The sequence below is a fragment of the Myripristis murdjan genome, chromosome 7 (genome assembly GCF_902150065.1).
Source record: "Myripristis murdjan chromosome 7, fMyrMur1.1, whole genome shotgun sequence".
NCBI lineage: Eukaryota > Metazoa > Chordata > Actinopteri > Holocentriformes > Holocentridae > Myripristis > Myripristis murdjan.
Genome location: NC_043986.1, coordinates 6872261 through 6899844, shown reverse-complemented (window position 1 = coordinate 6899844; position 27584 = coordinate 6872261). Strand labels below are relative to the sequence as shown.

At 41.6% G+C, this 27584-nt stretch overlaps 3 protein-coding genes across 5 annotated transcripts in view; 2 read left to right on the top strand and 1 right to left on the bottom strand.

The window, feature by feature from the left end:
• The first annotated feature begins 1411 nt into the window (after positions 1 to 1411).
• LOC115362671 (tripartite motif-containing protein 16-like) lies at positions 1412 to 3383 on the top strand. The gene is made up of 2 exons (XM_030056697.1): positions 1412 to 2816; positions 2898 to 3383. Exons 1-2 carry the CDS (start codon positions 1412 to 1414, stop codon positions 3077 to 3079), a joined length of 1587 nt encoding a protein of 528 aa, XP_029912557.1. The 3' UTR covers positions 3080 to 3383.
• Positions 3384 to 11948: 8565 nt separating this feature from the next.
• LOC115361598 (tripartite motif-containing protein 16-like) lies at positions 11949 to 21560 on the top strand. 2 transcript variants are annotated; one of them, XM_030055071.1, is made up of 2 exons: positions 11949 to 13562; positions 21543 to 21560. In XM_030055071.1, exons 1-2 carry the CDS (start codon positions 11949 to 11951, stop codon positions 21558 to 21560), a joined length of 1632 nt encoding a protein of 543 aa, XP_029910931.1. The 2 variants fall into 2 exon arrangements, with proteins under 2 accessions (XP_029910931.1, XP_029910930.1); XM_030055070.1 differs by lacking the exon at positions 21543 to 21560 and having other exon boundaries at positions 11949 to 13619.
• Positions 16400 to 27584, bottom strand: part of LOC115361599 (oxysterol-binding protein-related protein 2-like) — a 42213-nt gene continuing 31028 nt past the window's right edge. For both annotated transcript variants that reach the window (XM_030055072.1, XM_030055073.1), the window contains exons 9-14: positions 25817 to 25906; positions 25062 to 25182; positions 23995 to 24120; positions 23181 to 23304; positions 22526 to 22616; positions 16400 to 22056 (exon numbers count right to left, since the gene is read on the bottom strand). In XM_030055072.1, the coding sequence (XP_029910932.1) occupies positions 21954 to 22056; positions 22526 to 22616; positions 23181 to 23304; positions 23995 to 24120; positions 25062 to 25182; positions 25817 to 25906 (655 nt within the window). In that variant the 3' untranslated portion in view covers positions 16400 to 21953. The remainder of the gene's footprint in view (positions 22057 to 22525; positions 22617 to 23180; positions 23305 to 23994; positions 24121 to 25061; positions 25183 to 25816; positions 25907 to 27584) is intronic.

The following is a 27584-nucleotide window of genomic DNA, read 5'->3' as shown; positions in this document are numbered from 1 at the left end:
CGTTGACCTTTGTTTTGGGAGATACTGGGACCTTCGTGTGCCTCATTATTTATATTATATATTATATTATTTATATTATATATTATACATAGTGTGTTCAGGTGTGTGTGTTTTTTGGGGTGGTGCACATTATTTAAGTAAGAAACACTGTTTCTTACTTAAATAATCTGCACTACCTTTACAGTGACGGATGTAGGGGGGTACATACAGTTTTGGGCAGACACACACACACACACACACTAACATATATACACACTTCCCCCACATTAGCATATACACACCACCTACTTTGTGTTATTATGTGAGGCATGTTGTGTGTTTTTGTTGCCATAGTTTGTAGCAGGAAAAGCAGAGAGAGCACAGCTTCATCAACTATTGAACTCAACATTTTTTTGACTGACAGTTTTATTGATCACTAAGATAGCAATGACTTGGAATGAAGTTGATTTGATGTTTTTTTTTTTTTTTTTTTTTTTTTTTTTTAAAGTAGCTTTGATGTAGTTGAGCTACATTTATTCGTTTTATTGTCGCTCAGCTCGCTGCATTTCTCTGGTGGGAGCTTCAGTGGAGTGAAGCTTCATGTAATGTACAGTAACAGTAACAGTATACAGCTCAGCTCACTACATTTTCCAAGTAGCTTGCCCAACACTGGGTATATATGTGACATGGTGGGACTTTGGGAAAACAAACAATTTTTTGAATTCTTTGAAGCTTTTTATGAGGCAGTTTTAGGAGGAAGTTGGAGCTGAAAGGGTTAAAGGAGTGTTGCAGCATGAATGGAGTTTTGTTTCACTTCCATAAGTCTCTTTATGTCACTCTAGACTTTTTTTTTTTTTTTTTTTTTTTTTTTAATCAGTTTTCAGGACCTTACAAGACATTTTCTATTTTTCTTGTTATTTTGCAGAGTAAACACTGTGCAGTAAACCAGATCTACATTTTTCAGACTGGATCTGTTGGATCTGTTGTGTTGACTGAGTTGTCACTGACAGGAGGGTCATAATATAACTGGAGATAATATTAGCTATTGGTTGAAGATGAAAATGAGAGGTAACAGTTTAATTATTTTTGTCATAAACTTCACTTCATGTTTTAAATTAGAGCTAAACACACACTGCCTCTTTAAGAGCGCTTCTCTTCCTGGAGTGAATCAGCAGCTGAACCACTTCCTCTTCTGTCTGATCTCAAACATTACCAGTTCTATTCTGCCCAGATATTTCCTGCTTCTCAGATCTGACAGTTTAAAGACGAGTGGAAACAACACAGTGTGAAGGACAAGAGTCCACAAGCCCGTTTACAGCAGATCAGCGAGTGACTGTGAGGAAAAGCTGCTGTTTGCTTTGGATCGGAGCACAACTCTTATCTGTTGATAGAAAGTGGAACTAGCAGACGTTCACTGTGACTGAGAGGGGAAATGGCTCAACGAGGAATTCAGCCGGACTCGGCAAAGTTTTGCTGTTCGATCTGTCTGGATCTGCTGAAGGATCCGGTGACTATTCCCTGTGGACACAGCTACTGCATGAGCTGTATTAAAGACTGCTGGGATGGAGAGGAGCACAAGGAAATATACAGCTGCCCGCAGTGCAGAAGAACCTTCACACCAAGGCCTGTCCTGGAGAAAAGCACCATGTTAGCAGACATAGTGGAGGAAATGAAGAGGATGGGACTCCAAGCTGCTCCTCCTGATCTCTGCTACGCTGGACCTGGAGATGTGGCCTGTGATTTCTGCTCTGGGAGGAAACTGAAAGCCCTCAAGTCCTGTCTGGCGTGTCTGGCCTCTTACTGTGAGCAGCACCTCCAGCCTCACTACGATGCAGCTCCATTTAAGAAACACAAGCTGGTGGAAGCCACTGTGAAGCTTCAGGAGAACATCTGCTCTCGTCACGATGAGGTGATGAAGATTTTCTGCCGCACTGATCAGCAGTGTATCTGTTATCTCTGCTCCATGGATGAACATGAAGGCCACCGCAAAGTCTCAGCTGCAGCAGAAAGGACCGAGAGGCAGGAAGAGCTCGGGCTGAGTCGGCAAAAAATCCAGCAGAGAATCCAGGACACAGAGAAAGACGTGAAGGTGCTTCAGCAGGAGGTGGAGGCCATCAGTCGCTCTGCTGATAAAGCAGTGGAGGACAGTGAGGAGATCTTCACTGAGCTGATCCGTTTGCTTGAGAAAAGAAGGTCTGATGTGAAGCAGCAGATCAGATCCCAGCAGGAAGAGGAAGTGAGTCGGGCTGAAGAAGTTGAGGAGAAGCTGAAGCAGGAGATCGCTGAGCTGAGGAGGAAAGACGCTGAGCTGGAGCAGCTCTCACACACACAGGATCACATCCATTTTCTACAGAATTACCCCTCGCTCTCATGTCTCAGTGAAGCTACACACTCACCCAGCATCAACATCCGTCCTCTGAGCTACTTTGAGGATGTGAGTGCAGCTGTGTCAGAGCTGAGAGACAAACTACAGGAGCTTCTTAGTGAGGAATGGTCCAAGATCTCACTGACAGCGACTGGAGTGGATGTTCTACTGCCTCACCCAGAGCCCAAGACCAGAGCTGAGTTCTTACAATATTCATGTCACATCACACTGGATCCAAACACAGCACACACACAGCTGTCATTATCTGAGGAGAACAGAAAAGCAACATTAATGGAAGAAGAACAGTCATATCCCAGTCACCCAGACAGATTTACTGGATGTTGTCAGGTCCTGAGCAGAGAGAGTCTGACTGGACGTTGTTACTGGGAGGTGGAGTGGAAGGGGGGAGTTGATATAGCAGTCGCATATCAGGATATCAGCAGAACAGAGGACGATGAATGTGAATTTGGATTCGATGACAAATCTTGGTCATTGTATTTTAAAAACCCGATCTGTCGATTCGACCACAACAATATCGTAACTAAAATCCCGCTCCCTGTGCCCTCCAGAATGGGAGTGTACCTGGATCACAGAGCAGGTATTCTGTCCTTCTACAGCGTCTCTGAAACCATGACTCTCCTCCACAGAGTCCAGACCACGTTCACTCAGCCTCTCCATGCTGGACTTGGGCTTTACGATAACGGAAACACTGCAGAGTTTTGTGAGCTCAAGTAGACAGGAGTGATTAAAGCACTTCTGTCGTCTATTTCTATAACATCTGTGTTGGTAAGCGCTTGTTTCTGTTCTTTTTTTTTTTTTTTTTAAATCAAGAACTGCACATATATGTCTTCATTTTAAAATGATTGTTCTGCAAAATATTTTGTTGCATTTTTATTTTGCTGCTAAAAGCTCATTGCTGTGGTTTCTCAGTCCTGCACTTCCCAGACGTCACCTGTGGCACATTTTGTTCTTGGTCTGTTCAGCCGTGGTGGATATAGGTTGAACTCCATCAGTCGACAGTAGAGAGAAGCCAAATGAACTGCACTTCACAGGGAAATGTAAAAAATATCACTGATTAAACTGTTGAAGAGGCTCTTTATGATTCTTAACTTCACTCAATATTTCCTGTAACATGTTTTTGCTCTTCCTGTTTTGCTGCTTAATGGAGTCAGAAGTGTGTTTGCACTCGTCCTTCTTTGTAGCTGAATAGCTGTTTGTTGATTTTGTTTCCAGTATTTAGTAACTATGATTTTTTTTAATGCACTGCAAATGAAATGATTCTTCTTCTTCTTGTCAGTGGGAAATGATTCATGTGTTCCTCAGTGTTGACATGCTGGTTTAACAGGTCGAGTGTCAGAATCACATGACTGCTGAGATAGAAACGTCTGTTATGAGATTTTAGTGATTAGGTGTGTCACCCAAGTGAATGTTTATGAAAATGAATAAAAAATATTTCCAAGAATCAACAGTGTTTCTTCTGTTCTCGTTCCAGAAAGTCTATCACCCAGCTGAAGAGAATCTGACAATAACAGGACAGTATGTCTTGACTGGTTTACCTGCTAAAACACAAAGAAGTGCTGTAATGCCCTCCATGAACAGTAGAAAAGACCAAGTGACAGGAGGGAGAAATACCTGCATTCAAAAGTCATTTATGACATTTTACTGTGTCTGGGATGAAATGAAACCAGCTTTGATCGACACTTTTAGCTCAGAACTGAACTGCATTTTCTTCACCTGTGATTGTGGACGCCATTCCCATTTGATCCCATTGATGTGATGTTTTTGTTGCTGTCCAAACTGAATCCACGTTTATTTTTGTTTTGATTTTATGCAGATAAAGTCAGATTGGTGCATGTTAAAAATCTAATTTTACTTTTTCTAACGTCAGACACGATCAGATGATGGCTGATTTGCACATTAGATATTTGAATTTGATGGCCACGAGGACGTAAAAAAAAACAGATCTGCGCGACAGCATGTGACACATGTTGGACGTCCCGCCTCTGTGCAAACGCAGCCACTGAAGGTGACTTAAATATGCATAGCAGCAAGGGCTTATAAACTACAATACTGGTCAATGAAGAAAGCCATTCTGTTACTGCCCTCAAGCCAGTTGTGGTCTCCATCTGTACTCTACATGGTCTCTGTCTAAATCCTGGAACGCAACGGGCCGCTGTCCAGACCGCAGCGAACACCAGCGGGCAAAATGATCCACATCCACAGCCGGGTTTCTCAGGGGCGATCTGGCACCGAGATGAACGCTTCAAGAGTTTTGTTCTGAAACCAAACAGCCGGCAAACGAAATCTACTCTGATATGATTCCCGGAACAAAACACTCAAACGATTCGACCTTTGCCCCTAGAAAAAGCAGCAGTTTTCACGACTGAACCATCTTGTTTATGAATCAGAGAGCTGAAATCAGGTCCCGTGTCCCGTACATGTGTTTTAGAACAAAACTCTCACTTTTTTTTTTTTTTTTTGGTTTGCACCAGAAAACAGGCTCAGATTCACAGACGTGAGGCTCGGTGCAGGACTGAGAGGAGCTTTTGTAGAAATAAATCATCATGTGGCACCGGGCTGTGAGTCTGAGCCGTAACGCTGCATTTACACATGCTCGGAAAAATAAATGTTGACGTGCCACGGCGAAGAATCTGTTACGGCCGTAAGAAATCTGACTTCGGTGCACACATTTTTCCAGATTTTTCAAATAACAATATAAAGCATTGTTTATTTATTTGAAGCTGTGTGATGTGCAGCCAAAAAAAACCAAAAAGGTGGCGTGCGGCGCTCGAGCGTCGCTGGTGTCGCTGCAGCTCGAGCGGACGGTCGGCATTCAGCAGCAGGACCAGGGAGAGATTTAAACAGTCAGAACTAAAAAACAAAAAAGGAAAGGTTTCACAGGTGAGAGGTTTTAAAATAAAGAGAGAGAGAATGCTGAAACAAACAAACAAACAAAAAGATGCGAGGAAAAAAAAGCTACAAATTTCATCTTTCACTGTAAAACCATCAGGGAGCGTTTTTGTCATCCAACACCTGTAATGAGTAGTCGATGAGTAAAAGTTACAAGTGCATGACCTAGACAAGCCCCGCCTCTGCCCTTCTGACCCCGCCCCCTCCTCCTCCCCTTGACCTTTTGAACCTTGTCGACCTTTGACCTTCCACCTCACAGGCTGCCATCGTTTGTTTTTTGGGGTTTTTTCCAGTGTAAATACCAGATAGGAGCTGATCACACAACATGTAAATGCCACGAGGAGCGTTTCTGTACAACATGTAAATCTCATACATGTGACACACACACACACATACACACACACACACGGACACACACAACCGTCACGGGCATGAGAGAGGCCTCGCACACACCAGACAGCGACACAAGCTGGAGCGTATGCAAGCCGCAAAACTCCCTGCCCAATCTTGTGCTTTTGTGTATAAAAAATGAAAAAAAAAAAAACAACAATAAAATAAAACCACAAATGAAGAGCAGTTGTTGATTTTAATAATAAATTACAAAAATTGCATTGTGTATGTATGTGGCTGGCTCGTGCGGACTGTTTAAAAATCATTAAAAAAAAAAAAGTTGTATTCGGATATAAAAAAAAAATGAAAATAAAAAACATATTGGTCTGTGTAGAGTTTCTATACATGTTGTGTTTGTAAAATGAGATGATATCAAAAATAAAAAAGGGAAAAAAAATTTCCTCATGAGAAATATCCTGGCTTCCATGTAAGTTTCAGGGTGGAGAGTGAAATTTGGGGAGATGGAGCGAGAGAGAGAGAGAGAGAGAGAAAGAGGGAGAGGTGTAAAAAAAAAATCACAAAACAATGAAAAATAAACAGCCTAATTGAGCGCAGAAAAAGAGGGAAAAAAGAAAAACACTTGAAAAAGTTGGAGACCCTAAAAACGACGACAAAGTGTTCCATTCACTGTTGTAAGTGCAATGAGCTAAACTTCCTGTTTCCCCAGTGTAAAACCTTGTGTATGTTTCCGTGTATTCTTCCTGTAAATGGGTGTAGTAGACCTGGTGCATCATGCCATGTAATGTGATGAATGAAAATTATGACCTTACAATACATTTCAATCAGGAAAAAGAAATAAAAGACAAATACAGAAAAACAACAGCGTGCTGCGTATGCTTCCTGCTCTTTTTTCTTTCTTCTTTTTTCTTTTGCAACATTTTTCCAGTCCAACTGAGATGTTTATATCCACAGTGTGAACAGAGTCACTGCAAAATGTTCGCTGTGATGAAAATTATGGGATTGCTGTTTAATTTATGAATCATCATAGGACTGTCACGTTTATGTGGATAAAATTGTTTGATTAATTTAAAATAACTGCATTTTTTTATGTTAAAAAAGTGTTTTATGTTGCAGGCTGAAAGACCTGAGTTTCTGAATTGGATGCACACACACACACACAAACACACACAGTCAGTCCATGTGTTACAGAGCAGATGAGTGTGTCCATGTTCACACAGCAGATTGAAGTTGTAGTTATAGAAATATTGATTAACAGACACACAGCAGGTTCGCTTTTAAATCCTCAGTTCTTCAGGCCAGAGGTTCTTATTTTTTTTTTTCCAACAATGTACCAGCACTGAAATATTTTTTCAGCCCAGTTTCTCCTGTGCAGTGCAAAAAAATAAATAAATAATTAATATAGATAGATAGATAGATAGATAGATAGATAGATAGATAGATAGATAGATATTGCAAAAAACTGTTCCATTCACTGCAAATGCCCCCAGATGCCACCAGATTGTCAGGAGGACTACAGTTACAAAAATGATTTATTCAAAAAAGTGAGTCTAACTGTACTTGGTTCGCACCAGTAGTCGAGTTTAAAAAAAATTCTGGGGGGATGGTCAATTTTTTCACTTTAAAAAAAAAAAAAAAAAAAATTGTAGACATCTTGATTTCCCGAAACTGAATAAATACCAAACATAGGAATGCAAAACTGTTTTGCTAGCTCAATCATGTTGTAAGTAGAATATCCGCTTCAATTTTTTTTTCATGGACTGATAGTTATACTTCTGCCAACTTCTCGGTCATTTTTATTCTAACAGGTGCCATGACAACGACTCAGCAGCACAGCAACCAACCAAATACTAACAGTAATACTTAAATACAGGCTACTGCTTTCCAGTGTCAGCAAACATCTGGCTTTTCATAAACTCACCGGCAGATGTTTTATTTCAGCTGGGTGTGTCACTCCAAGTTAACGTCAGCTCCGATTAATGTGGCTAAGCAGCAACAGTAAGGCTGAATAGTGTTATATCGTTTCAGCCCCACCTTTCGGAGGCTTTTGCTAATCACCTTTTCAGGCTGTTGCCAATTTACCTCCGAAAAAAGGATGACAGTTTTGACAGATGTGTTGATTTATTAAATGTTCGTTTCAATGTACAGATGAAAACAAATTGACAAATTAATTAAATCAATGGCCCAGGAAACTGGGAGACTAGCAGGAAACTAAAGACTGAACAAATTAATAACGATTAATAGGCTAATTAATAACTGATAACATTAACACATTAATAACAAGAACAAAGTTATAGCCGCACATCTCCGTGGAAAATCTTACAGGTACAGCCCGTGCTGCGAAATCTGCCTCAGCGGGTACTGTCCGTGGTGCTGAATCTGCCTCAGTGGATACTGCCCATGGTTCAGAATCTGCCTCAGTGGGTACTGTCAGTGGTTCTGAATCTGCCTCAGTGGGTACTGTCCGTGGTGCTGAATCTGCCTCAGTGGGTACTGTCAGTGGTTCTGAATCTGCCTCAGTGGGTACTGTCCGTGGTGCTGAATCTGCCTCAGTGGGTACGGTCCGTGGTGCTAAATCTGTCTCAGCAGGTACTGTCAGAGGTTCTGAATCTGCCTCAGTGGGTACTGTCAGTGGTTCTGAATCTGCCTCAGTGGGTACGGTCCGTGGTGCTGAATCTGCCTCAGTGGGTACGGTCCGTGGTGCTAAATCTGCCTCAGCAGGTACTGTCAGAGGTTCTGAATCTGCCTCAGTGGGTACAGTCCGTGGTGCTGAATCTGCCTCAGTGGGTACTGTCCGTGGTGCTGAATCTGCCTCAGCGGGTACTGTCCGTGGTGCTGAATCTGCCTTACCCACTGAGGCACTATATTATAGAAATTAAAGCTCCATAAAATTAACGGAGGATCTTGTTTAGCTCTTTTTTCCTTACAGCTGAGAAATCAGCTGTTTGCCTGGTGTTTTTCAGGTAGTCTTGTAGACATTTGATGGCGCAAGACGTGGACCGGCTTCATTTCCTGACTGTCCAGCTGATCCAGCTGCTTTGCTCGTCTCTCTTGACAACAAAATGGTCCATTATGCAGGTGAACAAAGCTGACAAAGCTTTTGATGCAGGTTTCAGTGAAATGTTTTGTGTTGCCATGGAAACCACACAGACCTGGGCAATAAGATATAGGATATATAGATATAGGCGTAGAGTAATATTTTCAGTGATTGGTTCAATATTCTTCATTTGAGCACAGCTAGTCGCGCTGTCACGCTCATTTGAGAACATTCTAAACGTTTGATTGACCAATCAGATTGCTTGGTCAGATCTACGTGTTGTATAATTTTTAAAAATCTCATGTAGGCTACTCTCTGGAGTTCCTCCAAGTACCCCCAGGGCTATGCATACCCCATTTGAGAAACACTGGTCTAAATGATATATTATGCATCCCCTACACTATGTAACACTCCAGTAGCCTATGCAGAAATATATCAAAATAACAGGTGAAAAAACACATTTTCCTGCATGATAAAAACTGCATTATTTTTTGCCCAAAGCTGCATGGGTAGGCCTATAGGCCTTTACATTTTGCACTGTTGGATCTTAAAAAGGTTCTAAGTAGAGCTTCAAAATGCAAAAACAAGAAATGGGAGTGAGACAAAAAAAAAAAAAAAAAAAAAATTGAGTAAGCAATTTATTGCAAACAACCATTAAACTGAAATAGGCTGTTCATCAGCTGATCAAAAGTTTAAGACCACTGCCTTTAAAAGCCCAAATCTTCGCAAAAATGTGGATTCAGTGTCATTTTCTGTCAGGTAGAATGGAAATTCTTACAATTTCTCAACTGGTCTTAAGATTTTGATCAGGAGTGTATATTCACGCCCTCCCTCTGGCATCATCCAATTAAATCATCATCAAATCAAATCATGTTGTGTCATTCCACGTTTGCGTGCCCCTGTGCCCTCCGATTTTATCATTTCTTAACTAGCAGTAATTTCTTTACATAGCTTCTTTCTTTACATAGTTTTATAGGGTGGATGATTTTGACTGTTTTTATTTAATGGGGGGATGCCATCTACTCTCATCCCTCCTCAACTCGAGTACTGGTTTGCACTCAAGCGCACAACGTAGTAAAACATGGCCTGGTGTGTTTTATTTTTCTCTCTATGGCCCCTCCACGGCTCCATAATACACAAATATAAAACAAGAGAAGAAGAATATTTATATTTTTAATCCAATCAAAGAAGACATCACACAATTTAAATACATACAGTGTACTGTACATCAACCAATAAAACCGTTTGATTGCTGTGTGCTGTGTTGCCTGTTTGAAGGCCCGACTTGGGAAGCCAAGTCTGGAATCCCAACAGGCCCTTAACCCCCCACAAGGTCTCGCGATGCTGTTGTCACCGGCGCGCGTTGCTTTTGGCTAGCAGCGAAGGTGGAGATTTCCCATGAAAAGACTTTCTAACTTGATATTTGAGGGAAAAAAACAGAATATTAACTGGGAAACCAACACATGATCTCAAGGATTTAATCCAAAGAAAGAGACAAAAAATTGTGAGGACTTTTCAAATGGAATGGTACAAAAAGAAGGAGTGTGGATGTAGTCAAGCTAGCAGGTTGTTGTGCTTTCCGAGTCTCCTTTTTTCGGCGGGTCGCGGCAGCATCTGGCTGAGAGAGGCTGACTGCGACCTGCACAGCCTGCTGAGAGATTTGCTGGAGCACCAAACCTCCACAGCCCACATCCGCTCTCACAGACGGACAGACACAGTGCTGGATGAGCAGCTCAGGTTCCACATCAGTGCACACAACGAAAAGATAAAAGCTAACAGATACAGTATGTTCTCTCTCTCTCTCTCTCTCTCTCTCTCTCTCTCTCTCTCTCTCTCTCGTTCTCTCACTCTCTCTCGCTCTCCTGTGTTGTCCTGTGAAATGCAGGTGAATGTATCCCTGCGTTCCAAATCGCATACTTATACTTTTTACTTTTAGTAGGTACTGCAGCTGCCCTTACAAATGGCCAGAGCAGCATGCTGAAATCCATACTGACCGGATGTAGTAGAACATCCTGGTACTCTTGGCATACTGCATCTGACATACTATGTATTGGGACACACTAAATCTTTTTTTTCCCTACTAAATAGTATGATAGTATGAGTATTGGAACGCAGGGACAGTCTCAGATAATTAACTGGCAGTAATGTACTATGCATGTACTATGCGATTTAAGCTCTGGCTGATCCTGCCTACCCAGCCACGGACCTCACTGCGCGTTAATTCATGATATACATTGAAACCACAAGTCCAAAGCATTAATTTTTTTTAAGACACCTCAGAAGAGGTGATGGATTTGGGGCATCTGTGTCTGAGTTAATGGGAATGAGCCAAACATCTTTTTATTTTTTATACCATAAGTGTTGCAATATAGTGGCATGGATGAGGTTCATGGAATAGAGGCACTGTGAATGAGCTGAGCTTTGATGTAGTTGAGCTACATTTAGTCATTTTATTGTCGCTCAGCTTGCTACATTTCTCTGGTGGGAGCTTCAGTGGAGTGAAGCTTCATGTAATGTACAGTAACAGTGTACAGCTCAGCTCACTACATTTTCCAAGAAGCTTGACCAACACTGGGTATATATGTGACATGGTGGGAAAACAAACATTTTTTCTAACTTTGAAGCTTTTTATGAGGCAGTTTTAGGAAGAAGTTGGAGCTGAAAGGGTTAAAGGACAGTTGCAGCATGAATGGAGTTTTGTTTCACTTCCATAAGTCTCTTTATGTCACTCTAGACTTTTTTTTTTTTTTTTTACCACTTTTCAGGACCTTACAAGACATTTTCTATTTTTCTTGTTATTTGCAGAGTAAACACTGTGCAGTAAACCAGATCTACATTTTTCAGACTTTATCTGTTGGATCTGTTGTGTTGACTGAGTTGTCACTGACAGGAGGGTCATAATATAACTGGAGATAATATTAGCTATTGGCTGAAGATGACAATGTGATGTAGCAGTTCTTTTTTTTGTCATTAACTTCACTTCATGTTGTAAATAAGAGCTAAACACACACTGCCTCTTTAAGAGAGCTCCTCTTTCTGGAGTGAATCAGCAGCTGAACCCCTCCCGCTTCTGTCTGACCTCAAACTTTACGAGTTTTATTCTGCCCAGATATTTCCTGCTTCTCAGATCTAACAGATTAAAGATGAGTGGAAACAACACAGTGTGAAGAACAAGAGCCCACAAGCCGTTTACAGCAGATCAGCGAGTGACTGTGAGGAAAAGCTGCTGTTTGCTTTGGATCGGAGCACAACTCTTATCTGTTGATAGAAAGTGGAAGTACCAGACGTTCACTGTGACTGAGAGGGGAAATGGCGCAGCGAGGAATTCAGCCGGACTCTGCAAAGTTTTGCTGTTCCATCTGTCTGGATCTGCTGAAGGATCCGGTGACTATTCCCTGTGGACACAGCTACTGCATGAGCTGTATTAAAGACTGCTGGGATGGAGAGGAGCACAAGGAAATCTACAGCTGCCCGCAGTGCAGAAGAACCTTCACACCGAGGCCTGTCCTAGAGAAAAACACCATGTTTGCAGAGTTACTGGAGGAAATGAAGAAGATGGGACTCCAAGCTGCTCCTCCTGATCTCTGCTACGCTGGACCTGGAGATGTGGCCTGTGATTTCTGCTCTGGGAGGAAACTGAAAGCCCTCAAGTCCTGTCTGGCGTGTCTGGCCTCTTACTGTGAGCAGCACCTCCAGCCTCACTACGATTCAGCTCCATTTAAGAAACACAAGCTGGTGGAAGCCACCGTGAAGCTTCAGGAGAACATCTGCTCTCATCACGATGAGGTGATGAAGATTTTCTGCCGCACTGATCAGCAGTGTATCTGTTATCTCTGCTCCATGGATGAACATAAAGGCCATGACACAGTCTCAGCTGCAGCAGAAAGGACCGAGAGGCAGGAAGAGCTCGGGCTGAGTCGGCAAAAAATCCAGCAGAGAATCCAGGACACAGAGAAAGACGTGAAGGTGCTTCAGCAGGAGGTGGAGGCCATCAGTCGCTCTGCTGATAAAGCAGTGGAGGACAGTGAGGAGATCTTCACTGAGCTGATCCATTTGCTTGAGAAAAGAAGGTCTGATATGAAGCAGCAGATCAGATCCCAGCAGGAAGAGGAAGTGAGTCGGGCTGAAGAAGTTGAGGAGAAGCTGAAGCAGGAGATCGCTGAGCTGAGGAGGAAAGACGCTGAGCTGGAGCAGCTCTCACACACACAGGATCACATCCATTTTCTACAGAAGTACCCCTCGCTCTCATGTCTCAGTGAATCTACACACTCACCCAGCATCAACATCCGTCCTCTGAGCTACTTTGAGGATGTGACTGCAGCTGTGTCAGAGCTGAGAGACAAACTACAGGAGCTTCTTAGTGAGGAACGGTCCAAGATCTCACTGACAGCGACTGGAGTGGATGTTCTACTGTCACAACCAGAGCCCAAGACCAGAGCTGAGTTCTTACAATATTCATGTCACATCACACTGGATCCAAACACAGCACACCCACGGCTGTCATTATCTGAGGAGAACAGAAAAATAACACGAATGACAAATGGACACTCATATCCCAGTCACTCAGACAGATTTACTCGATGGTGTCAGGTCCTGAGCAGAGAGAGTCTGACTGGACGTTGTTACTGGGAGGTGAAGTGGAAGGGGAGAGTTCATATAGCAGTCTCATATAAGGATATCAGCAGAACAGGGGAAGGGGTTGCATGTGGATTTGGATACAGTGACAAATCTTGGTCATTGATTTGTTACAACAGGAACCGTCACTTCAGACACAACAATATTGAAACTGAAATCCCGCTCCCTGTGTCCTCCAGAGTGGGAGTGTACCTGGATCACAGAGCAGGTGTTCTGTCCTTCTACAACGTCTCTGAAACCATGACTCTCCTCCACAGAGTCCAGACCACGTTCACTCAGCCTCTCCATGCTGGACTTTGCCTTTTCGATGACGGAGCCATTGCAGAGTTTTGTGAGCTCAAGTAGACAGGAGTGATTAAAGCAGTTCTGTCTTCTATTTCTATAACATCTGTGCTGGTAAGCGCTTGTTTCTGTTCTTTTTTTTTTTTTTTTTAAATCAAGAACTGCACATATATGTCTTCATTGATTGTTCTGCAAAATATTTGTTGCATTTTTATTTTGCTGCTAAAAGCTCATTGCTGTGGTTTCTCAGTCCTGCACTTCCCAGACGTCGCCTGTGGCACATTTTGTTCTTGGTCTGTTCAGCCGTGGTGGATAAGGGTTGAACTCCATCAGTCGACAGTAGAGAGAAGCCAAATGAACTGCACTTCACAGGGAAATGTAAAAAAAATATCACTGATTAAACTGTTGAAGAGGCTCTTTATGATTCTTAACTTCACTCAATATTTCCTGTAACATGTTTTTGCTCTTCCTGTTTTGCTGCTTAATGGAGTCAGAAGTGTGTTTGCACTCGTCCCTCTTTGTAGCTGAACAGCTGTTTGTTGATTTTGGTTCCAGGACTTTGTAACTATGATTTTTTTTAATGCACTGCAAATGAAATGATTCTTCTTCTTCTTGTCAGTGGGAAATGATTCATGTGTTCCTCCACAGTGTTGACATGCTGGTTTAACAGGCAGAGTGTGAGAGTCACGTGACTGCTGAGATAGAAACGCCTGTTATGAGATTTTAGTGATTAGGTGTGTCAACCAAGTGAATGTTTATGAAAATGAATAAAAAATATTTCCAAGAATCAACAGTGTTTCTTCTGTTCTCGTTCCAGAAAGTCTATCAACCAGCTGAAGAGAATCTGACAATAACAGGACAGTATGTCTTGACTGGTTTACCTGCTAAAACACAAAGAAGTGCTGTAATGCCCTCCTTGAACAGTAGAAAAGACAAAGTGACAGGAGGGGGAAATACCTGCATTCAAAAGTCATTTATGACATTTTACTGTGTCTGGGATGAAATGAAACCAGCTTTGATCGACACTTTTAGCTCAGAACTGAACTGCGTTTTCTTCACCTGGGATTGTGGACGCCATTCCCATTTTTCTTCTGTTATGAAAGCAGAATTTTGGGGGATTTCTTGAAATGTAAGGGCCAGTTTGAAATCCAGTGTGTTGCTATGACAGGACACGATGTTGTGTTGGTGCTGAAACTGATGAATCGTTTCATTTCACATATAAAATACATTCCAGGCCTTCAGATCACACAAATTCCCATTGCACTGGAGCTGGAAGTCCTGTGTTGTTGAGATACAGGTGATTTCTTGTTGTGAAGTTGTCTTTGGGAGCTCCTGGGCTGTAAATCCTGCAGAAATGCAGGTGAATGTTTGTCTCAGAAAATTAATTGGCATTAATTGTGTGTGCACTATAATCCGCTGTCAGTAACTCCATTTTTGACAGCGGCAGCTTGACTGACTTTGCAGTGGTTTTAATATTGAGTTCTACTTAATATATATATTTTTGTATGCATGTACTAGGCGATTTAAGCTCTGGCTGATCCTGCCTACCCAGCCACAGACCTCACTGCGCGTTAATTCATGATATACATTGAAACCAAGTCCAAAGCATTCATTTTTTTAAGACACTTCAATAGAGGTGATGGATTTGGGCCATGTGTGTCTGAGTTAACGGGATGAATGAGACAAAACGTCTTTTTATAAGGGCATGGATGAGGTGCACGGAATAGATGCACTGTGAATGAGCTGAACACACAACACGGCACTTTTTGGTCCCCCTACTTGACTTAAGTGAATCTGGCGCTGCTTAATTAATATATTAATATTCTGCTTAATGCCGGTGTCTGGCCTCAGCTGTTACCTCTGTGATATTAAACAGCTACAGCAGGGATTCTGTTAGGGCTGATATGATACAGCCAAAACTTAAAATCTTATTATTTATTTATTTTTTTAATTTATTTTTTCATGTTTTAATGTTTCACAGTTGATGTTGATTTGGATCCCCATCAGCTGGTGCAACAACAGCTGCTCTTCCTGGGGTCCAAATAAAACATATAGTGTATACTCATTTTACATACATAAATACTTTTACATTACCACCCCCACCACGCATCCCAGACCCTAATTAAAACATTAAGACATGACAAAACCAACACCATTTCAATAACCATGTAAAATTTTAAGCAATCCTCGCTATGTGCACATAAAATACACATTATGCACAACTCTATGCAGATATACATATAATTATATCCATACTAACAATTGCTTCTATAACTATACTTGGTAAATTAGAAATGAGATATTTTGCTGTGGCTTCTTCAGTTTCCTGGTAAAACTTTCTCTACTTGCTGCCTGACACACCAAGCATCTGTATAAATATAAGAGGTTTTTGTCTTTTGTGTGTTAGACAGTTCTTAAGACAGCTACAGGCAACGGATTCCTCAATAATTCACTTTATTTCCAAAAAAAAAAAAAAAAAGGAAAAAAAGAAAGACATTTTCCAACAACTGGAATTAGGATTTTATTAGTAGACATTTCCCCCGTTCAATTTAATCTAGCAAGCTGTCCAAAGTGTTGATGCTACCCCCTTAACAGTCCCCACCTCAGAATAAAACATCTTGTACAATGTTCTCACCGAAAAAAAAACAAAAAACAAAAAAAACACAAAAAAACAGTTTAAATACTATAAAAATAAATCAATTGCACAAAATAATATGCCATTTTGATTGTGATTACCTCTGTGCAACACTTGTACACGTACAGAACATCGACAACCACGATACAGTCCAAGGAAAGGGTCAAATCAACGTTAGACATTTCTCTTTTGTGTGTGTGTGTGTGTGTGTGTGTGTGTGTGCGTGTAGAAATAACCAAACACTCAAAGCAACAAAAAACCTAATTATATTCAGATGCCGGGGCTTTAGTGGTGTAAGTGGTGAGGAGCAGTGTTAGCGCGGGAAAGTCACCTATTTGTTGTGCGGTTTACCGGCCGCTTGGACCGGTTTACCGTCTCGTGGAGTGAGCGATCTCTCCAACCGCAGCCCAAATTTACCAGAAAATTATTATTTACTGGTGTTTTTAGCTGCCGGCTGGTGTTCATTTCCCACCGTGATTCTGTGTCAGTTTGAGTTTGTGTGATTGATTTTTATGTCATTTACATTTTTAATTTTTTTTTTACAGACGTTTAAAAGAAACAGACAAACACAAAAACCCAAACGCTCGGGGCTTGAAAGTAACTTTTCGCACCATCCGACAGCGGCTAGCAGAGAGAAATAGTAAGAGAGAAAAACAAACTAAGTGAACACTTTCAAAGTCTTTTTTTTTTTTTTTTTGCCTCATTCAACCACAGCTGATGGGAGAATTAAGAGCTTCACTTGCCAATTTTTAGCTTTTTTTTTTTTTTTTAAAGAACGGTGACGACTGGTTGAATGCAGGTCGGCTACAAACGGATTTCCTTGCTAAATCTACAGTAACCGATGAATTCAGGATTTTACTCGCCAATTTTACTTGAAAAAACAGACAAAATGTCCAAGTGTTTTCGAGCCGGTGACCAAAAAGTTAATTTCAAGCCCTGACGACATTTGTCTATAAACCAGTTCAGATTTGTAAATAAGTAAAACAGAACAGAAAAAGAAAAAACAAAGAGCTATGTAACCAAAACACATCTGACAAAAACATCTTTCATAAAACCTAAAACATTTTAAATAATACAGAGGAATTTTTTTTTTTTTAAAAGTAAAGGGACTTAACTGCAGGCACTAAACATGACATGAAAAATGAAAAACATAAAGATACAAATGTGGAGTAAAAGTTGTTTGCGGTTCAAGGCGGGTCGACTCGCTGTTTCACTCGCCACAGGTCGTAACGAGCGTCGGGAACGTCGCAACACACTCGCTAAGGCATCGCCGCCACGCCGAGACGGGGCGGGCTAAAGCAAGGAGAGGCGGGGGGGCAAGGGGACGGGGCTCTTCGGCCTAATTGACATTCTCCTCAAGTTTTGTTTTGTTTTTTTTTCCCTCCTGTTCTCTTTTTTCTTTCATTACAAACTACAGGAAGTGGAGTGACACTGAGGCAGAGTCACAGACTCGTCAGGATCATGTGTTTCTCTTCTGTGCGCTGACTAGTGGACAAACAACGCAACGACGGCGCCGCGGCTGGCAGGTTGCATAGATTTGATTCTCATGTTGTGGGAAAAAATAATATAAAATAAAACACGTCACAGCCCCCGAGGGTGAAAATGTGGCTTTTTTTTCTGCATCTGATTTCAAATGCAAACTCGCAGAGAGGAGACATGAAAACCTGCAGGGATGTGATCAGCAACAAAACAAAAACTGATATGAAACAAATCAAAACAGGAAAAGGAAACTGTGAAACTTTTTTTTTTTTTTTTTTGACATTCCATGCAATAAAGACACCCCGTTTGCAGCATCAACCCACAAAGAGAAAAAAAATTAAACAAAATTAAAAAATAAAATTATTGAATAAATAATAAAATTAAATTTTTTTAAAAAAGAGTAAAAAATAAAAAAAATAATAAAATAATTTGTGTTAGGCCAGTCAACAAATGCCAGATGGCTGTGACTCCACAAATATCAATCTACATGAGTTTTGTCTTTCTACCATCTGCACCCTGGGTCATGCAGGATATGGATATCAAAAAATCATCTTTCAAAACCTCTAAACCCAAGAGCACAAAGCCACATTTTCACCGGCACACGTTGGTCAGCAGGGGAGGAGGAGGAGGAGTACAGTGGTGGAAACTTTACAGTATGAAGAAGCTGCATGCTCTCGACATGTGGATGTGTTTTAACGTCTGAGCAGCTAAAGGAGAAATCTCTTTTTTTCTTTTTTTTTTTTTGGAATGACGAAGCCCCATTTTCACCTGGAGTTAAAATCTCAGCCTCGATGGCAGATGCTTACATGACCGTGTCCAAGTCACTACAGGTGTAAATTTCTCCCGTCTGACTTTATTCATACAGAGACACGGATCCTTTTCCTCATTTGAATCTTAAACACATCACATCTCCATGTCAGTAACTGCTGGATCAGGGAACGGAAGAAAAACATCCCTGGTTGACATTCGACATCACTGCAACATTGCTGCAATTATGATTTCATAAGGGGTGTAACACTATATGACTGATGCAGAGTATTTAATTATGCCACAGCACTGAGGTGTTATTTTTCAACTGCTGAGGTACTGAGTGACACAATAATGACACAATAATAATATCGTATCACATTATAAAGTAATAATTGTTAATAATGTGATGTCACTGACGCTGTGATCCATTAAATCTCCAGCCTTTCAACTCATTTAACAGGACTCTGCTTCATTTTGGTAAGTTATTGTAATATCTGTTGCTATGTTTAACATTTATCACAATTTATATCTTTATGCGAGCTCCTCTTGTGAGGAAATGATTGGTTTAGGAAAGGTATCGTCCTCCCAGGTTTGTTTCTACGTGTTAACATGCGACTTGGTGTGGAAACAGAATTTATCTGCCTGTGGATTTAAACTCAAGGTGTTAATCGAGTCCTGATGGGATAAAAATGAAGGTAAAATACTGGAGTGCACTATTTAAAAAGTAGCATCATGAGGCCAGTGGAGCTTAATTACAAATAGTGATGTTTTACATTATGACTTACAAGTAGTGGAAGGTGAAAACACAATTTTGCGCCACAACACATAAAACAAGTGCGGAAGCTACAGTGTGGAACGTCTCATTGAGTTGTGAGCTACTGTACAGACAGACTTCAACTCCAAAATACTATTTCACTTTTTTTTTTTTCTATCTGTCAAACCATTATACATTCTGTCAGCCGGATACTTTCTGGCTGTATTTTTTTCTTTTCTTTTTTTTTTTTTTTCTGACATTCTTAATGAGAGCAGGTGTCACTTTTTAAATTCAAACGGTGGGGATCTCACTTGGGAATGAAACACTTCTAGATGTTGATGGCAAAAATAAAACGAAGCTCTAACCTCCATCACAGCCTAATGTTGCATGTTACATTATTTTTTACATCGCCATGGATAATGCTTTTTTTTTTCTTTCTTTTTCTTTTTAAAATCATGCTGTAATGACGGCAGCTATAATAATGAAATCTTGTCAGTTCACATTTCTTCTCATTCACAGAGAAAATCCACTCTCTCCTGTGGTTAATATGGCTTTCAGAGTCTGTACATATTTCTACACTCATTAATGCAACAAATGTGCACATGTGCATCTAAGTGTGGGTATACATACACACATACACGCACACCCACATACACTCATCTGTTACCTAATATTCCTTTCATTACTTATTAAGCGCCTTTAGGCCTTCAAATGGTAAAATTCAGGGATACGTTTGCAGAGAACTGAGCTGTAACTCTTTACGAGGCAAAGCGGCTGTCCAGGTTCACATTTACACCAGAACACAACATCTGATTTTAACTCCATGTGCAATAAATCTGATTTTCTCATGGGAAAAAAAAGACGGGTGGCACAGTGAATACACAGAAGCCCTTCCAGCTCTGGAGGCGCTGTTTTGACCTCTGACCTCTACGTGAAGCAGGACAAGTGGAAAGAAATTTTTCCTTTAAAATGATCAAAGTTCCATGTTATTATCTCTGTTTTGGTGGCCATAAAAGGATCACGTTTGACCCAAAGGAGAGAGAAAAAAACAAATGTTGTGTTCTGTTGTTTGTCTCGCCTGTGTTTAGAGCCGGTTATAGAGCGAAAGGCTTGGATGGATGTTCATTCGGGCATTTCTGTGGGTCAAAACGTAAACTGGGTGTACTTGTGTTGGGCTGCCACATGGCAAGTGGAGGAGTGTGTTGAAACTTCTCTCGTCACTTGAGTTATGAAAATTTTAGAAACCCCGGTGAAGCGGATTCACATTAGAAGCACTGCGGGTTGTTGATCGTTCATGTCTCCAGGAAATAAAACGACTATTACAAACATGTACAGAAGCTACAGGCCGAGTGTCAAATTTTGAGGTGGAGCTTTGGAGCAGCGATTTCCATTAATAAGGAGAAGAATTTCTTCCTGCACAAGCAAAAAAAAAAAAAAAAAAAAAAACGTTTCTGCTCCCGGCGCTCATTCCGCACAAGCCAAACATTCCCACCTGCTGTCGAGGAAACAGTTATTTTCTAGCAAGTGTCTTAACCTTATTTGAAATATAACATTAATCAGAAGTGTAATGATGATGCCAGAAGAGTGACGATAGATAGCTCTTATGTTTGAGGGGTAATGACGCATGAACAACACTGAGCTCATGTAAATGGGAGATTTGTCTTGACCAGTGTAACATTTAAGTATAATTTTGTTCCTTGAAGACCACTGTGTCATCCACACCCACGTCTCCTTGTGTTTTTGTGCCTTAATCAAGTCCCCGAAAAAAGAAAAACTAAAAAATATCCTCATGATCCGTCTTCAGTCAAAGGAGCGTTCACATCCCTGATTTCCCCATTGACTGGGTGTCCGCCCATGTCCATAAATCCACCCCTGTGATAATTTTGTCTGCACCCAACCCCGTGAAATTCTTAATTTTGTTGTCCTCTCATTTTTAATTCAGTAACCACCGCATAACTGTCTACAGTTCACCATTCAGGGGCCAAGCAAGGGGGTCCTCTTTGATTGTAAGGCGTTAAACATTCATTTTGGAGTTTAGGAGACTGGAGGCTGTTACCTTGTGTTTACATGGGGAGTAAAGAGTCTCTGTGATTGGTCAGGAACAATGTGGGCTTTGGACTGAAACGCATTACTGGGTGAGACGTTATCAAGATGGAAACGCTGGTGATTTCAGGAAAGCAGCCCTCAAGGAAACTGTGCCAAACGCCTGAATCACAGGTCAAATCTGATTAAACGAACGAGTAGAGGGGAAAACAAAACAAAATTCACAGGGCTGGAGCTTTGATAGTGATGTCTGTGGGAGTCATGAGGGAAGGCAGAATGAGTTTTGTGCTCTAATTGATGCCAGGAAAGAGAGGTGAGGAGGGAGCCTTCTGCTGGTCTTTAAGTGTTGAAATCACAGAAAAGAACGTCACTGATGATGATGATGATGATGACGGCTTCTGCTGAAGATAAGATGAAGGCCAACCGGGTCAGCTAAAATGAAGCGGACTTCTGCAGCTGTTTGCACGAGGAAGAGGAGCAGGAGTAGTAGGACTGGAGTGAGGGTAGTGTCGGGCCTCTGAGGAGGAGGAAGATGATGGTCCTTTACACTTTGTAATGCAGCTTAAAGAGAAGGCAGAGGATGATGAAGGCTAGCAGGCCGCTGTGGTGCACTGAGGAAGAGGAGGAGGACGAGATGGGAGCGACGGTGGGCGTGCGGATCCTTTACATGTCTCTGGGATCCACCCCGGGTAGATTACAGAGGAGGAAGAGGAGGAGGATGAAGGCTAGTAGGCTATCAGTAGATATTGGGTAGATCTGTGTAGTTCCTATTGAAGTAGCCGCCAGTGTAGAGCCAGTCCTGCGAGCCGGTGTAGGGATTCATGCCCATCTGGAACCACCTGGTAAACACACACACACACACACACACACACACACACACACACACACACACACACACACACACACACACACACACACACACACACACACACACACATATACAGAAAAATGGTCAGTGGGGATTTCCAATTCCAACGCTCCACTACTCAACTTCAAAGGAAACCTCACTCGCTCTCCGTCAGTAATCAATTTTATCAAGGCCATTACTCAGACCTATGAAATTACAAAGAGTGCCTGAAACCAGATATCAGTCCTGAGATGCACATATCACGAGTCTCCGGTGTCTCTGAAACACAACGCTCACGATATTTCACAGCCTCACTGGCTTGATGTTGGACGCTGGAGACGAGCCACAATCGTCAAGTCCCTCAGCCGGTGGAGCCTGAGGCGTTTGAACCGTGTGGATGCCATAACTTGAATCAGAGAGTACGAATGAGCATTTACTGTGTGTGTGTGTGTGTTTCCTACCTTGTAGACCACTCCTCGTCATTCTTGGCTCTCTCCTTTCGGGCGGCTCTCTGTTTCTCCTCCAGCCTCTCCTTCTCTTGGCTGGCCTCCTCTGCAACAACAACAACAACAACAACAGTCAGTCGCAGCGTCCACAGGTTCAAGAGCATTTAGTGCCAGTTAGAATTTTATTCATTTTAAATCTGAAGTTTTCTTGAAAAACAAACATTGGGTCCCATCCCAGTCTTTAAAAATCACGACCAGAATCATCATAACTTATACTTATAGATTACATACTGTTTTATAACAACAGAATTAAACTGTATGGCTGGTTTTACCGATAGTCTTGCTCACCTGCACGGTCACCAACAACATCACAAAGGAAAAGGAAAAGATGATGCCTCGACTATGAGTCAATGATTCTGTTTACCAGTAGATGGCAGCATTGTCTTATCATTGCCTCATGATGAGAGTCTCACAGAACTCCATCACTCTAAAGTAAAGTAAGAAAGCAGCCTAAATGCCCACATTAAATTATGGTTAAGACATAACTCCTGTGTAAGAAATGTGAGGTTTCTTCAGGACACTGCTGGTGTACAACGGATTGAAAGGGGAAAAAAATTCAATTAAAATGAAAATCTCTATTGCAGAGTGATAAAAGAGGAAAAACTATTACCCATGTTGCCGTTCTCCATGGCTCTGATGTCAGGCCTGAGGCGGCAGTCGGTGGGTGCCAGGAGGGCCTCCATGCCGGGCTCCAGCTCGTTCAGAGACATGGCAAAGCTGGTGAAGTTATACATCTGGGCAAAGAGAGGACTCATTTAGGATGTGTGTGTTTATACTGTACATAATGTCCGAGGGGCCTTAAATACACTCAGAATTACATGACATGCATTTAATCAAGTCATTTACTCACTAAAACGGCACAACTTTAGTCAACAAATTTAACAATACGCTAACTAATATACAGTTGGGATGGGAGTTGAAAACTAAGACTGTGTTATAATCTCCTTATGCAGAACATCAGCTTCATACGTTTGTGTAAAACCAGCAAAAATGTTGCTTTGTATATAATTTGCATTGTCCCTATTTAAACAAACAGACAAACAAACAAATAAATAAATCTATCTACACCACAGCTCTGAGATGCAAAGTGAGAGAACATATGCCCACATCATTTATGTAAAATAGCATTTGCAAAATGTTGTATGGTGAAATGCCAGATTAATGTATGTTGTTGACTGGATTATAATAAACAGTAAATTAATAGTAAGCCTTTTAATTTGATCATCTCCATCTGCATGTCAGTGACTCTACAGGTTTTCTTTTAACAAAACTTTTTTTTTTAATGACTGAATAATTAAGACATCAATAACCACAATGAAAACATGCACGCGAATGAACTTGCATCTTCTAGTTCATGATACTGAACGATTAATATCTGGGAAGAGCAGAGGTGTGTGAGGTGTGTTGGTGTGTGTGGTGTGTACCGTGGCGGAGTGGGCCGGTCTGGAGGCTATCCTCCACAGCAGAGTGCTTCCTGGTACGACAGAGACCGTCTCCTGCACCTCCGGCATGTCATCTGCATCGTCGTTCTCCGCTCCGTCCGGCTCCTCCTGCAAACAAACACAAGTCATGATGTAGTGATGGGCACGCGCGCGCACACACACACACACAATCACCACGAACATCAGCATTTCCCTCACCAAGAACACAACAATTTTGCACTCTGCAGTCGGATTGCTGTATTTATTAAAAAATGTTGTATAATATAAATATGTTGCTAGAATATTTAATATCATGAACGCTCTAAAGCTTAATGCAGGCCAACAGGAAATGTTGATATCCAAGCCTAAACCAACCCGAACCTGTTCAGACTATGATTCAAAACTAACACACACATACATACACACACACACACACTAATTCAGGCTCATATTAGCTGTAATGTTAGTGCTCTTTCTACACATCACAACAGTCAGGAATGTATGTGTGTGTGCGTGTGTGTGCGTGTGTGTGTGTGTGTGTGTGTGTGTGCGCTCTCAGTGATGTATAGTGCTTGGGATGAAAGCCTCTCTCAGACGGGATGCAAGCGATACATATACATAGAAAATGCTATAAACACAGGAAATACCACACAACATAGTGAAAAACACACAGTTCTGTTCCCACTGTTTCACTACATACATTTTCCGGGTATTATGCTTAGCGACATGTAACCGAGCGGGCTGCAGAAAAATATATCTAATGACTACAGCAGCGGCCTGTTGGTTTACCTTGATAAAACTTCACAGAACGCCATTAACACCAGCAAAAATGAAGGAAAAGAAGAGAGATAAATGATAGAATGTGGAGAAAATGAGACATGATCACAAATCCAAAAAACAAGACGACAATGATAGAAACCTAACTTTGTACTGTAGGGATAGTGAGGGATGTTACTAACTGCGATGTGGACACAGCTGGGAAAAGGAGCAGCTCGAGATTCAAAGTAATATGGGGCGTTTCAATGTCTAAAAAAAAAAAAAAAAAAAAAAAAAAATTCAATGCCTTTCACCTGTTTGTGCTTCTTGTTGTCTCCTTTCTTCTCCGCCTTCTTGTTGGCCTCGTAGGCCTGAGGGTCAACACTCCATATGCACTCTGTCCACTTCCCATAGATGACAGAGAGCTTCTTTTTACTGGAAACACACACACACACACACACACACACACACACACATATACAACAGAGGCATATGATGAAGGAGAAGCAGAAGACAAAAGGGAGGAAGGGAAAGAAGAGCTCATGGAAGAGTAGAAAGGAGAACAAGAAGACAAAGACCGAGGGCAAGAATAAGAGAAGAAAAACAGAAGAGAGGAGCAGAAGAGGAAGGAAAAGCGGGGGAGAAGAAGAAGTCGAAAAGGGAAGGATGACAAAAGGAACGAAGAAGAAAAAGCATAGTGGCGAATGAGAAGATGAGGACGGCAAAGTAGAAAAATTAAGAGGAACAAGAGGAAGGGGGGAAATGAGGCACAACAAAAAGAGGAAAAGGGATGAGAAGATCACAGAGAAAAAGAGGGATGACAAGAGAAATGGAGAAGAAAAAGGAAGGACAAGACAAAGAACAAAAGGAGTAAAGAGGAAAAGAAGAAGGGAGAGAAGAAGTAGAGAAGAACAGTGAGGAACAGAGGAGGTAAAAGAAAGAGAGGACTATATTTGGGCTCCACTTTTCTCAATAAAGTTAAGAGGTATAAAGTAAAAAAAAATCAAAACAATCGCCTCAGACAGACACAGCAGTGAATTCATGACATTAAAAAATGAACCTGTGATACCTCTTGTCCTGGATGTATCCCTCCACTCTGTGCAGCTCTTTGCCAAACATCCCACAGGGCTTGAAGTTCAACACACACTTGTCTCCAGTACTGCAGGACAAACGAGAAGAAAAATCAGAAAAAAAAAAAAAAAAAAAAAAAATCAGCTATTGTCTGTTAACTAACTGGATTTCCATCTAAGTTGGCCCATGTTTCTGAATTCTGATCTATTAAAATAGAAAAGCTGAATGGAGAGGGAAAAATAAAATAAAACGTCCTATTACAATCTCATAAAAAGTTGAATCTAGTTGGATGTGGAAGTTGATTTTGTCAGTGAATAAATTCAGCCAAAAAAAGTATTTTGCCCAAAACATATGTTTAAATAAACTTAAATAAATATAGCATTCACCGGACAGCTGGATGGAAACACAGTAAATGTTGTGTAAACACAACTATAATAAATAAAAATTTGCTATTGATGATGGACAATACATGTTAGTGGGAAGTGAAAATACACTACATGGACAAAAGCATTGGACCGCCTCCACATCACACTTCCAGGAGCTTCTCTGACTTCCCATTCTAAATCCATAGACATTCATATGGAGTTGGTCCCTTTGCAGCAGAACAGCTTCCACTCTTCTGGGAAGCTTTTTACCAGATGTTGGAGTGTGTCTATGGGAATTTTTGCCCATTCATCCAGAAGAGCATTTGTGAGGTCAGACACTGATGTTGGACCAGAGGGCCCGGCTCACAGTCTCCGTTCTAGTTCATCCCAAAGGTGTTGGATGGGGTTGAGGTCGGGGCTCTGTGCGGGCCGCTGAAGTTCTTCCACACCAAACTCAGCCGGCCACGCCTTTACGGAGCTGCTTTGTGCACTGGGGCTCAGTCATGCTGGGACAGAAAAGAGCCTTCCCCAAAATGTTCCCACAAAGCTGGAAGCAGAGAATTGTCCAAAATGTCTCAGAGAGCTGAAGCATTAAGATTTCCCTTCACTGGAACTGAGGGGCCGAGGCTATCTATCTAGGAGGGAAGAGTAATTCACCAGCTGACTTGTTGCAGCGGTGGCATCCTATTACATTACAGCACCACGCTGGAGTTCAGTGAGCTCTTTAGAACGAGCCATTCTTTCACAAATGTTTGTAAAGGCAGACTGGATGGCTAGCTGCTGGATTATATACACCTGTGGCAATGGGACTGAATCAAACACCTGAATTCAATGATTAAGAGGTGTGGCCCAGTACTTTTGTCCATATAGTGCATCACTGTTCTTCACTGGATCGACTCAAAGATCAGGCTTTGGAAGTCCCAAGGCCAACCAAAGAAAAATATCAAGTCCAAACACAGGACTAAAGCCAAGCTCCCCTGCAAAATAATGTACAAACAAGGTTTCCATGAACAAGGCACTCCACCAATAATCACAACAGCAGGACTGGTTGACTGATTTGTTTTGTTTGTTTGTTTTTCACTGAGCAGCTCCTGGTGTGAATCTGTGTAACTGCATATGAATGTGAAGCAAAGCATGACTGCAAACCATCCCTGAGTATGTAAAGGTAAAGAGCCCCAGTGATTCTGTTTGCCTGCAGAAAGACATTAAGTGAGTATGTACATAAGCCATCCTTAAGTATCTGTGTAAACACGGCGCCCGCCTCAGTAAACAGAAGGCATGCAGGCGTGGCACAGGGACGCCTGGCAGGTTCTGTGAGCATCAGAGATCACAGGAGAGTCACCGTGTCAGGTTTACTGAGGTTTATTTCTGCTCGACTGACTCAGTGGTGTGCTTTCATCA

Coding starts and splice junctions, on each gene's coding strand:
- LOC115362671 (XM_030056697.1), top strand. CDS start 1,412: ATGGCTCAACGAGGAATTCAGCCGGACTCGGCAAAGTTTTGCTGTTCG. Junction 2,817..2,897: donor CGATGAATGTGAATTTGGAT/TCGATGACAAAT, acceptor CTAAAATCCCGC/TCCCTGTGCCCTCCAGAATG.
- LOC115361598 (XM_030055070.1), top strand. CDS start 11,949: ATGGCGCAGCGAGGAATTCAGCCGGACTCTGCAAAGTTTTGCTGTTCC.